The sequence below is a fragment of the Microtus ochrogaster genome, unplaced genomic scaffold, assembly GCF_000317375.1.
Source record: "Microtus ochrogaster isolate Prairie Vole_2 unplaced genomic scaffold, MicOch1.0 UNK140, whole genome shotgun sequence".
Lineage (NCBI taxonomy): Eukaryota > Metazoa > Chordata > Mammalia > Rodentia > Cricetidae > Microtus > Microtus ochrogaster.
This window is the reverse complement of record NW_004949238.1, coordinates 425,569-438,053: the sequence shown is the minus strand read 5'-3', so window position 1 is coordinate 438,053 and position 12,485 is coordinate 425,569. Positions and strand designations below refer to the sequence as shown.

Here is a 12,485-nt window from a genome sequence, read left to right as displayed (position 1 = left end):
CAACAACAACAACAAAAAAGCTACTCGGTTACTAAACTATAATAAATTAAATCACATCCCTTAGGATGACTATTACTCCCCAAAGAAATTTTAATACACAAGCCAAGTTGTAGAAAAACCATATGCTTTTATTATAGGTAATATAAATAAAATGGTATAGCTTCTGTTTAAAACAATATGGCATTGTTTCAAGATATTAGACATAATTACCATGATATAATAATTATACTTCCTATTTAGACCCAAAAGAATTTTGGACAAGGTTTCAAAGAACAGGTCCATGCTTATAGCAGCATTATTCCCAACTGCTAACTCAGAAATACCCCCATTAACAGATGAACAGATAGATGGGCCAAATAAAGCATATACAAGCAAGTAAAATTACTCAGTCTAAAAAAAGAAAGTTCTAGCATATGATACAAAGAAATGAACTTTGAGGATGCTGTGTTTAGTAAAAAAAGCCAATTATTAAAGCAAAAAGCTGTTGTGACTGCACTTATTTAAGGTAGTTAGAAGCACCACAATTTAGAAGCAGAATCGTAGCTGCTAGTCAGTAGGAATTAGGAATAACGAGTCACTATTTAATACATACAAAGTTTCAGCATGTAAGATACAAACATTCTGATGATAATTGCTCAAAAATCCACACTAGCACTGAATTGCATAGTTTAAAACGGTAAATAGTAAATTTTCCACATTTTATAATTGTTTTAAAGTTATCATAGAAGTTATATGGTCACATAAATTTAAAATATATATGCCATAGACGTTTTCGTGAAGATCACAATGTACATAAGCATTTAAAATGATGTAATCTGCTTTCAGTAAAGAAAATCTTGATTTTTTCAACAACATTCTTAAATACAGCTCCCTCTAATTTCAGAATGTGTACCATGCATTTGTGCAGGTACACGTGTGGAGAGGCATATGCAGAAGTCAGTGTCTCCATCAACTGTTCTTTATTTACTAAGGCACTCATTTCTGCCAACCTATCAGCCACCTTCCCCCTACTCCAGTCTTCCTACTTGCCACTGCAACAGTCTCCTGCCTAATCCCCCTGTAATGATGATTCTTTCTCCAGTTTTCATTCCTCACCATCAGATTTTGAAAAAGTCTCAGTTCCTCACTGTACTCAAAGTGTCCTGCTTCAGAACCTTGTCCATGACTCTGCCTAAAAACCAGTCAAACTTCCAGCTGCTTAATTCCTAGTAACATTTCAAGTTACACTTGGTTTTACCGGTTATGCGAATTTTCCTACAATCTCCACTAGACTTCTATTGCATAGCTTGGTATTCCTCTGTATTCTCACTATAGCCCAACTACAGTTCTATTTAAATAATTAAAAATATTTGTTTGTGCTCTTTCAAAGAGTAGGAACTAATTCTCACGCATCTTTATATCCAAAACACAGGACCTAATGACTTAGAGTAAACAGAAGTCACATCTACACAGTCGTATTTTCATTAGTTATATATTAGTCAATAGCAGGTACCAACAAGGCCAAACCTATCTGTTGTCATTTCCCTGTTTACCCATACCTGCTCAGGGCAAAAAAGCACAAGAATTCAGAATCACATACACAATTATCTACTTACCATCAGACATCTAATGATTTGCAGATCATGGAAGCATTTGGTAAGGGGAGAAACAGATATTTTCCAATCTCTGAATATAATTTTCAGTTTTTTTCTTCTTATTTAAATTTATTTTACTGATTTTTAAGCCTAGAAGGTATTTTCCAATAAAGCAATGTAGGGCAACTTAAAACACACATAGCCTGAACCAAGTTATACTTACATTCGGTTAGCTTCAATGTCCTCAGACTGGGATTCTCCTGGTGATCTGTAAATGTAATTAAAGACAAAGGTTAGTGAATTCCAAAAAGATACAGAAATGTAAGTAGGGAAGATAAATTTGAAAGCAATATTTAAGTTCTAATGAAAGGGTATTTTAAAATGAGAAAAAAATTAGAATCATTATACTCAGATATCAAATCAGTATAAACTATAATAATTTACAAAGTCAAACAGTATGAAAAACAAAACAAAACATCATCTATCAAGATGGGCTGCCTGCATTAGCAAATTGGTATTCATAGTCTTGAAATTAAATGAAGTGTTAACAAACTGTAACCTGGCAAACACGCCAAGATGTGGAATGATCACCTGATTTTGTAGGTATGTCTTACTGAGATAGTTGCATGTACTGAAACACTGTCTATGTATATTGACCAGTTTTCCCTCAAAACCTAAAATATTGGGCTGGAGAGATGGCTCAGAGGTTAAGAGCATTGCCTGCTCTTCCAAAGGTCCTGAGTTCAATTCCCAGCAACCACGTGGTGGCTCACAACCATCTGTAATGAGGTCTGGTGCCCTCTTCTGGCCTGCAGGCAAACACGCAGACAGAATATTGTATACATAATAAATAAATATTAAAAAAAAAACTAAAATATTCACAGGTCCCTTAAAAAATATCTGCCAGCTTCTGCTCTAGACAATTTGAACTATGATATTATAGTATATGTAAATTTTAAGATAGTTAAATGCTATGTACCATTCTAATCATGATTACTGTGGTTCAATAAGGAAATTAGCTTTCCCTAAGAAACATTTAAATATCATCAGCACGTGGAGCATTATATTTGCTACATAATTGTAAACTAGTTTCAGCTTTAAGAGTTGCTGGTATTTTCTTTATTTTTAATATATTAGCTATTATAGGAAATACATACATCTAAAGCATCAAGAAGCATCCCATTTTTATTGGGTTGGAGCAGGAGGCACATGGTTAAGGAACAATTCTAGAGCTGGGCACAGCAGCACCTTCCTGTAGCTCCTGTCCTCAGAGGCTAAGTAGGGATCATCCTTACTTTGAGGCCAGTCTAAACTAAACAGTGAGCCGCTGCATCACAAAAGTCAATTAACTTTTTAAAAAGTTTGTTACTATGTTAATTTTTATAAATCATTAATGTGATAGGCAATGTCCCCTTTTTTTCTTTCTTTTTTTTGGGGAGGGGGAAGGTGAGGGAGGGTATCACTGTGCAGCTCTGGCAGTCCTGGAATTTGCTTTGTAGACCAGGTTGGCCTTGAACTCACAGAGATCTACCTGCTTCTGCCTCAAGAATGCTGGGATTAAAGGCTTGCCAACACCTACCAGTAGGAGAGTCAATGTTCTATGGTGAACTGATTTTAGTACCTATTTCTATCTACCACTTCAAATTCCCAAAATGGGTTAGGAAAAAAAAAAGATTAAGTTAAATTTCAAATTGGTATACAAATATAACAAGACTGGATTTGTGAATTTATCACTGACTTCAGATTTTCCAACTTAAACAAACAAAAAAAAGTTTATAAAAAGGCTTATTTTGGCACATGGTTATGGACACTATTTTTAACAAAGAACCTTAAATCAGGGGCTGGAGAGGTAGTTCATTGATTAAGAGCACTGGCTGCTCCCAGAGAATCAAGGTTTGACTCCAAGCACCCACACAGTTGCTCATAACCATCTGTAAGTCCAGTCCCAGGTCTGATGCCCTCTTCTGGCCTCTGTGGGCACCAGGCACACATGTGGTACACGTGCATACCTGTAAGCAAAACACTTACACACATAAAATAAATTTAAAATTAAAAAAGAATTTTAAAATTTACTATATTACTTTTAGTGTCAAAAATTCACTTCTTTGCTAGACCTTCAAAATAACACTGCAATTCATTTAGATTCCAAGTCAGTAAATACACACAGAGAAAAAAAGGCACGTTTGATTAAAACAAATACCAAAGCTCAAATACTTTAGATTTTCTTAGCAGTGCATTTATAGTTTCTGTTTAACACGAAATTACATAGGAACTGAAACTGGCACTTGGATGTGATAACAAATGCAACACCTCTTCACCCTCTCTCCAAGGGAATAAGCACATCATCTGGCTATCCCAAGATTGTTCCGAAACTTACATCCTATACAAAAGGGCTAGAAGAGCTAAAACAAGATGATTACCCATACAGACTAGCTAACTCATTTTTTAGTGTGCCCCTCCAACATCTGACATTACAGTGTGAGGTAAAGCTCACTTGCAAAATAAAATAAAAAATAAACATGTTAGAAATGAGAAAGGCAAATTAGAACTTGTTAATCAGCTAGGAAACAAAATGTTTGAAATGAATTGGGGAAAGCGAAATTTTTTTAAAAGGTTAGGAAATGATGAGGAGAAAAAAATACAGGAAAAATGTAAGACATTAGGGAAAAAACATGCCTCAGAAGAACATTATAGAACTATTGCACACTTTCAAGATCCTAAAATAATCTATAGAGCAAACATATCTTCAAACAGCCAACTATAGCTATTTTCTCAACTTGTTCCCTAAACAAAATATGTAAACACCAGTATCACAATGCCAAAAAAGCATATACACACACACACTAGATCTCTATTTAATGTCTACATATATCAGAGTGAGCCATTAAACACCAGTAAGCCAAACTAATAATTTAAGACAACCTAACTGAAAGAATAGAGTTAAAAAGGATTCAAAGATTATTATCCTAAAATTACTCTCAGGACTTTTAGACACAGCACAGGCTGCTTTCATTCAAACTGCAGTTTTATTTCAATCAAAATAAAAGTAAATATACACAACAGAAAGATGTTATTACTAACTGTGTACATCTGAATAATGTCTACTTTCAGACTACTTCAACAGTATTCTAAGTAAATTACTAAAATATACCCTAAAACTAAAATTAACTCTCAAGTACCTACTAACAGTCCCAAAGCTGTACTTTGGTTCTTAAGGAGCTTATTGTTCCTTTACTAGCAACACATTACAAATAAGAATACTGTACACACTTCTAGTTTACCAAATTCAAAATTAAAACCAAAAAACAAAAAACAAAACAGAAACTAACCCAAGTTATCCTAAAGTTTGCCAGAATAAAAAAATAAAAAATAAATGAAATTGGTAAACTGAAACATACCTAGTAACACTGAAGAAGACAGTCTTAAAAGTATCAACCTGAACGACAGAAAGGGATGACAACGCATCCAAGTAACCTCAGCAATGCAGCGTGAACTAGAAAATACACCCTTCTAAGGATATAGAGCTGCACCTTTAACTCCACTGCAGACTAACTTTACTAAAGGTGCAACACTTCTAGAGAGGCATGTAAACTTCTACCACAACAGAGGTACACTTACAAACACTAATCAAGGCATTTTCCATATATTTCCTAAAACGTCTACAGTGCAATCTTCACACATTTGAGAAACATTTTCTATATAAAAAACAGGTCTTTGGTGACTACTTATCTTCATGAACGAAAGGACAGGTAAGAAATTCACTCTAATAAGTATCTTCAAAAGGATCTTAAATGGAGAAATAGCTCAATTCTTAGGTCCTCTATCTTAGCAATATCCCTGCCTCCTATGCATTGCCTTCATTTATACAGCACATATTCACTTTACAATGACAGCCTGTAAAGACTGTAGAATAACATTCAAAGTTACCTTTTACAAGCTGTGGCCATTCGGGGACATCAGGGTGGTAACAGCTCTGAGTCACTGATTAAAAACAGGTTGTCACACCAGTCTAGTTGCTAACGTGATCTGAACGGAGGCTTAATAATTCTAACAAATTAAACAGACCTTTAGTTAGAACACTAGCATAAACCCAGTTCACTGTTCAAATCATAATCTTCAAAGCTTAAAATCAGTTGTCAACATAAAATTTATTAGAAGAATAATTATCATAGGAAAACCTTTATGGACTATCTTCCAGTATATTGTTTTCTTAAATGATCTCTTCACTTGAGAAAATGAGGTACATTCTCAACCCAAAACCCAGAAAATTTTAAATCATCTTGTCAGCAACTCAAAAAGGTTTGGATTTAGGGGTATTTCAGATTCTGCATTTTCAGATTAGATATGCTTAATCAGTGAAGTCTATAGAAACATGCCAAAATCTGAAAAATTCTTAAATCTGAAACACATCTGGTACCAGGCATTTCTGAGAGAGATAATAACCCTTGCTTTTCAATGTTTATATGGCTTACAAAGTACAGTGATCAACAGTACTCCTAAGTTCCACTGACTTTAGATCTGCGAGATGAAAGCAGACACTTAAGAATAACAATAACCAGCCTCGGAGTGACTACCCAACTTGTCCAAGGTTTCACAAATAATGTTGAAATAAGACTAAAATCAAGATTGACTACCTTTCTACCAATTATTAAAATTTTGCTATGGCTTAGCTTTGCTTTACAGAGTTTTGAGATTTAAATACTTACAAATAAGCAAAGAATTAAAATATGGACTGTAGCAATAGTTAAAATGAGACTGATTTAATAACAGGAATCTTAAACTGATAGAGAGACCATCTGCCAGAGGCAAATTCTTGGTGAAATAGTTGCACATATACATATTCTGTAGTTATAGTAGATTCATCTAAAATTAACTTTAAAACCCTTGGCTGTATAAGAAAGTGTCCATGCTCAATCCTATAGACTCAATTCTATAAAAATTACACAGCAAAATACAAATGCATACCCTTATTCTCCAAGTACCTTAACTCTAATACAAAGTTTTAAGTAAATCTTTTTGACTCAAATTTCACTGTACTCTTTAATCATGCTGTAAGTCTGCCAAAATGCCTTATACTAGCAATAATATTATATACCAGTACTGGTATATCATTTTATCCAGTTAGTTTTTCCCTCAAGCATCGTCCACTGACTTAACCACACAGAACAAATGTGAATAACTAGAAATAAAAAGTCTAAGACTAGTAAGGGAAAGCCCCTTCACACTAACATTCACAAACTGACAGCACATACAAACAAGGTCGCTAACAGCATGACCCAGAACTCAACTGAAAACAGAAAGGTATTGGAGAATCTCAAAGCAATTATTCAAACATTAATGTTTGAGCTCATATTTTTGCTAGTGTTCACAATGTTAGGAGATTCCAATAAGAAGGACTTATAATCTCTTTAAGAAATAACTCAATTTCCAAGATTTTCCTATCATTACTATATGTTTCCTAACAACATTCTTGAAATAAATGATGTGGTCCACGAGATAGTTCCTTTATGGTCTCATGATACTAATAGTCTAAGTGGATTGAGGATATCTGAATGAATCTAACTTCTAACTTAAAAACACAAAATTGACAAAAGTTAAAATAAAATGGATTAAAGAACTACACACACTCTGAAGATTAAGTCAAGTACTCTCTTCTTTTTTTATGAAGTGGAGAGCTCATCCCAATACTGGTTCCAATGCCAATCTGAGATCCCTCAGTCTGTGTGATCACTTACTACCTGGGAAACCTTGGGCAAGTTAGATTACCTCTCTAAACTTCAGTTACATTACAGATAGAATTAAGACCATAGCATGCCTTGTATATAATATGCTTGTAAGAGAGTCTTTACACCCACAGCCTAACATCCAAATCTATTTCCTTGATCTTCTTATCCACATTACTTATGTTCTCATAATACAGTAATCTCTTCTAAATTCTTTCAGCACCCCACTTATATCTCTCAGTCTACCTGGTAGCATACTCAGTACCTAGCATGATCCTTTAAAAATGACAGACGCTCAAATTTATTGAACGCATTTGTCATTATGTTAGCCATGACAATAATTCATGCAATATGAATTTCAAAAAATAAAAGAGACATACCATATTTCGCCAAACTTCTGAGGAGCTGGTGAATTCTAAAATCAGGCTCTTACAGATTTTTAACCTAAAATATAAAACACCTCACTCAATTCTTTTAACATAAACAACTGGATAGTCTTTCAGAAATAAAAATCACTAATATTCATTATAAAATAAAAGCAAATCCATCTTCAATAATACTTATAAAGATCCAAAATATACTGAAAGACAAATTTCCCTATTCCTGTTACCAATATCAGTATCAGGGTGGCTAAGCAGACTGTGATCTGAATATTTTCATCTGGGAAAACATGTTTCTCATTTTCACATACAAAGATTAACGCTCCTCATTTCCTTAGCCTTTTCACAAATAAGCTGAAAATATATGAAAACTGTTCACATACCTCAAATCCCTCCACACACCTATAGTAATTCTGCTTTCAGATAAACTCTATAAAATATTGATGCTTATCTACTACCTCCTAGAGGTGCAACTATGGCTAAGTCCTTTGAACTCTCAGTCTCTCAAGAATTAAGTTGTTGAATTAAAGTAAATGTATTCAAAATATATAGATTCCTTCCTGACACATAATAGGGCCCCATTACACTGTGGCATTACTTATGTAAACCCCTCCATGTCTATAACTCTTTACAAATAAAAACTACAAAAATATCCAACTTATTACAAAGCTTAAAGTAAGCTCTTCAGTAATTTTTAAATTCTTAGTCCAGAGTTCACTTATAACCTATCAGAGGTATTTTTCAGTTTTCAGGTATTCTTATTTATTTCATCATAATGAGAAAACCAAATCCCAATGACTAAGAAACCCTCCCAATACATAACAGGTTAAAGGAACAAAATAAATATATCTGCATATTATTTATAGGTAGGAAGGAAGGTAGAGTAGGTAGATGGACGGATGGATGAACGGACAAATTGATTGATAGATTTGAGACAGAGTCTCACTACATAACTCTGGCTAGCCAGAAATTTGCTATGTAGACTCGGCTGGCCTTAAATTCACAGACTGCCTGATTCTCTCTCCTGAATGCTGGGATTAGAGATGTGTGCCACCATGCCCAGCCTTGCTTTAAGTACTTAAAAAAAATAAAATATAAAATATAAATAAACCATTAAGAGTTTTGAGAGCTGAGCTTCATGCTTTACCAAAAAAAAAAAAATTACTTGTGGAAATCTATTAAAATTTACCTTTAGGTGGGAATAGTGAAATACATCTGTATCTCAGCACTGAAGAGGGCAGATCAGAAATTCAAAGGCAGACTTGTCTGTGCAGTGAGTTCTAGATCAGCCTAAACTAAGAGAACCTGCCCCCCCAAAAAAAAAAATTAAGGAAGGGATAAAAAGAGAAAGCAACGAAGGAAGGTAGAAATGATGGACAGAAGAATGGACAGACAAACTTAGGCTTTCCTGCAGTGATCTGATGCAGTACAATAAGAACACATAAACTTGTATTTTGAACACACACCAAATAATGCATAGATTCCATTTTATGAATATATATATATTCAAAAACATTGATATATATGTGTGTGTGTGTGTTTTTTTTCCAAACAGGGTTTCTCTAAAGCTTTAGCACCGTATATATTTTTAAGACCTTATCTCTGGCATTATAACCTCCCCCAACTCCTAATTATCAAAGCTATAACACATTTGAATGTCAGCATCTAAAGTAATTTAAAACTAAAAATAATCTCAATTATACCAAGAGCAAAATAAAAGAAAAAAAAAAGCAAAAACCATTCTACTCTATATATCTGCATATCACCAATCTGACTGTCCTAAGGAGTGGATATTGTGCCATCATCTTTTCTTATTTCTATTTAACCTAACCACTACAAGTCTTCAAATTCTTCATTCAAAACATGTCAGTTAGATTTTGAGTGTATACTGGTAGCTGAAAATACATGATCTCTTATACTGTGGGGGAGATGAGGACAAATTTAAAAACCTCACAATAAACTATAATTATAATTCAAAGAGAAAAGCTATGGAGGAGATTCACAAACAAAGATGCTGTTATAACAGAATCCCGACTTAACCTGTGGAAAAGAACCTCCACAAGAGATAAGATTTATCACATACTAAGTAAATCCTGTGACATACTGTTAGGATTCACAGTTCAACGACTCAAATCAGAAAAACTCAAATAATACTGTAAAATTTCTCCTTCCAAATCAAATACATTGCTTACATACTGCTACCAATTCTACCTCTGGAATGACCCAACAACCCAACACTATCCCTAAGAATTTTTGTAGTGGCTCTTAGTTGCTTTCAGAGCAAAGCTTACTCTCTCTATCATAACATTTAAGACCATGCAATAAAGCCCTGCTAGCACAGACTCTTCTTCCAGACTAAACGCTAAGAGAGTATGTCAATCACTCATTTCTTTACTTACAATCCTTAAAGTGTTTACAGAATGAAATAACTCATCGAAAACAAAGCTTGGGTGACTTTCTTTAGGTAACACATAAGTATGAAGCTAAGATTCACACATAAATCTGAGTCTAAAGATCATCGTGTCCATTCCTTTATAAAACATCCTAATTCACATTCAGGCCTAGAAATTTTAACTTTAAAAATATTTCTTAATATTTTATCTTTAAAGAATCTATTGCTTCTCTTCCCCACATGGTTACCAAGATTGTTGAGACATAAAGCTTTGTTTTTTCACTAGCTTCTTTCTTACACATTGACAGAACTATCTTCCCCGAAGTTAGAACTTGCTTATCTCTCATATTAAAAAAAAAAAAATCCTATGCCTTCTTAATACCAATAACATAAATTTCAATTTTTTTCTCATATTAACAGAGGTCCTTGTCATGGCCACACCCAGTCATCCAAATATTGCCCATAAATGATGACATCCTGAGGTATCAACCTCCTTTGGTTATTGCACTCTATCATATATTAGAAGTCCCTATTTCTGATCTCAATAATTTTGCTTCTCAGGACATTTCTCTAGAAATGTTTCCCTTGCTCTGCCATTTCCATCCCCTATTCATTGAAAACAAAACAAAAAACAACAACAAAAACTAGTATTTCTAAACCTTTAGAGAACCCCAAATAAACAATAATTTAAAAGACTGCATGTAAAGACAATAACAGCAACAATAGAGAAATCAGAACCTTCACACACATTACTAATAAAATTATTTTAAAAAAAATACAGCCACTTTGAGAAGCATTTAAAAGTCCCTCTAATTTTAAATACTTAACCTATGACCTAGCTGATTCACACCTACATATATACTCAAGAGAATGATGCATGTTCACAACAAAAGCTGTAAATAAATATTCACAAAAACACTAACAACCAAAATTGGAAGCAACACAAATACCTATAAGCCAATGACTGAACAGACAATCAAACATTTAAAAAAGAATGATTTACTATTATATGCCACAGCACAAATAAACCTTAAAAATGCTATTGTCAAAAAACAAAGATACCACACACAAAAAGTTATGGTATCAGTCCCCAAAGGAAGCTGATAAACTGGCTTTACAGTACTGTGAAGAATAAAGGTCAAAGAAGGTCAAAATTAAGTAGGGACCCTTGGAATCCCAATTTTCAAAACTGTTTATCAAGTTATTACAAAAAAAATCAGTGATAAAAAAACTAAAGCAAATGAAATGTAAAGTAAAGCATGATATAAGAGACATTTTTAAAAAATTGGAGAAGAATAATGTTTGAACCAGTAGCTTTTCATATTATTATTTTTTCAAAAAAAGAATCCTACCTTTCTTCAGATGGACCAAAATAAATAATCCATAGCAAAAACCCCCACTAATAGCAGAAAATATGTCAGGCAATTTCCCTTTGTAAAACTGCAAGGAATCCTGACTTTCCAATTAGATACTGAGACTGAGATTGTATAGCAAGAGATAATGCTACAGTGGATTTAACATTTTATTTTATTCTTATTCTGAAAGCATTCCTTGAATGGACTCAAAAGCAAACACAAAATATGATGCCATTTGATATCTTTATTTAAAATTAATTCCAAGTATGGCAAAAAGATGCTAGAACAAAAATGTTCATATACTGCTGATGAACTATCTATCGGCAAATTCAATTTACATAAGAATTTGGCCATATATATTCAAGTTAAAGACACAGCCTATTTTCTGGCAACATCATTTAATTTACCCTAAAGAAAAACCTTTACAAAGTAAGTATAAAGACACCCCTGTAGCATTATTCTTAAGAGCAATACAGGAAATAATACAAAATATTCATTTGCAGTGGGAAACAATACTATTTAGATATTCATATAGTCCACAGAGCAGTAAAACAAACTATTAACAGACCTGAATTCATCTACATACATATCAAAAACATAACAGAGTTAAAACACTTAAACTGATGACACATATACACAAAATACAGCTATAAAAACTTAAGCGTGACATATCACTTATGAGCAAGGATCATATTTAAGCACAAAACAGGAAATGATCAAGAACTTCAAGATACCTGTTACATGAGTAAGAGAGAAGGTACTAGAACCTGGAGGAAGGAATTAAATTTTAAAAATACCAAAGCTGGCATTATTTGATTCCTGGATGGTAATTAGATTTTTGCTATATTATTTACTAAATGCTTTAAGTATTTTAATAACAAGTTTTAAAGAAAAAGTGAAATCAAGAATATACAATATCCAAGCTAAAATCAAAGCAATGGGACCTTACAGAATTAGGTGACCCATTCTTCCTGCTCTGTGAAAAATATCCTAATAAAATAAGGCTGGCCGGGCGGTGGTGGCGCACGCCTTTAATCCCAGCACTCGGGAGGCAGAGGCAG

General features: G+C 33.6%; 1 protein-coding gene across 2 annotated transcripts in view; it reads right to left on the bottom strand.

The window, feature by feature from the left end:
- Nucleotides 1–8,653, bottom strand: part of Ube3a (ubiquitin protein ligase E3A) — a 62,544-nt gene extending 53,891 nt beyond the window's left edge. Inside the window, exons 1-3 of one of the 2 annotated variants that reach the window (XM_026778417.1) lie at nt 7,678–8,653; nt 5,502–5,621; nt 1,798–1,842 (exon numbers count right to left, since the gene is read on the bottom strand). In XM_026778417.1, the coding sequence (XP_026634218.1) occupies nt 1,798–1,842; nt 5,502–5,521 (65 nt within the window). In that variant the 5' untranslated portion in view covers nt 5,522–5,621; nt 7,678–8,653. Of the gene's footprint in view, nt 1–1,797; nt 1,843–5,501; nt 7,656–7,677 lie in introns of those variants that run through there. The other variant, XM_026778419.1, reaches the window with a different exon arrangement.
- Nucleotides 8,654–12,485: the final 3,832 nt, after the last annotated feature.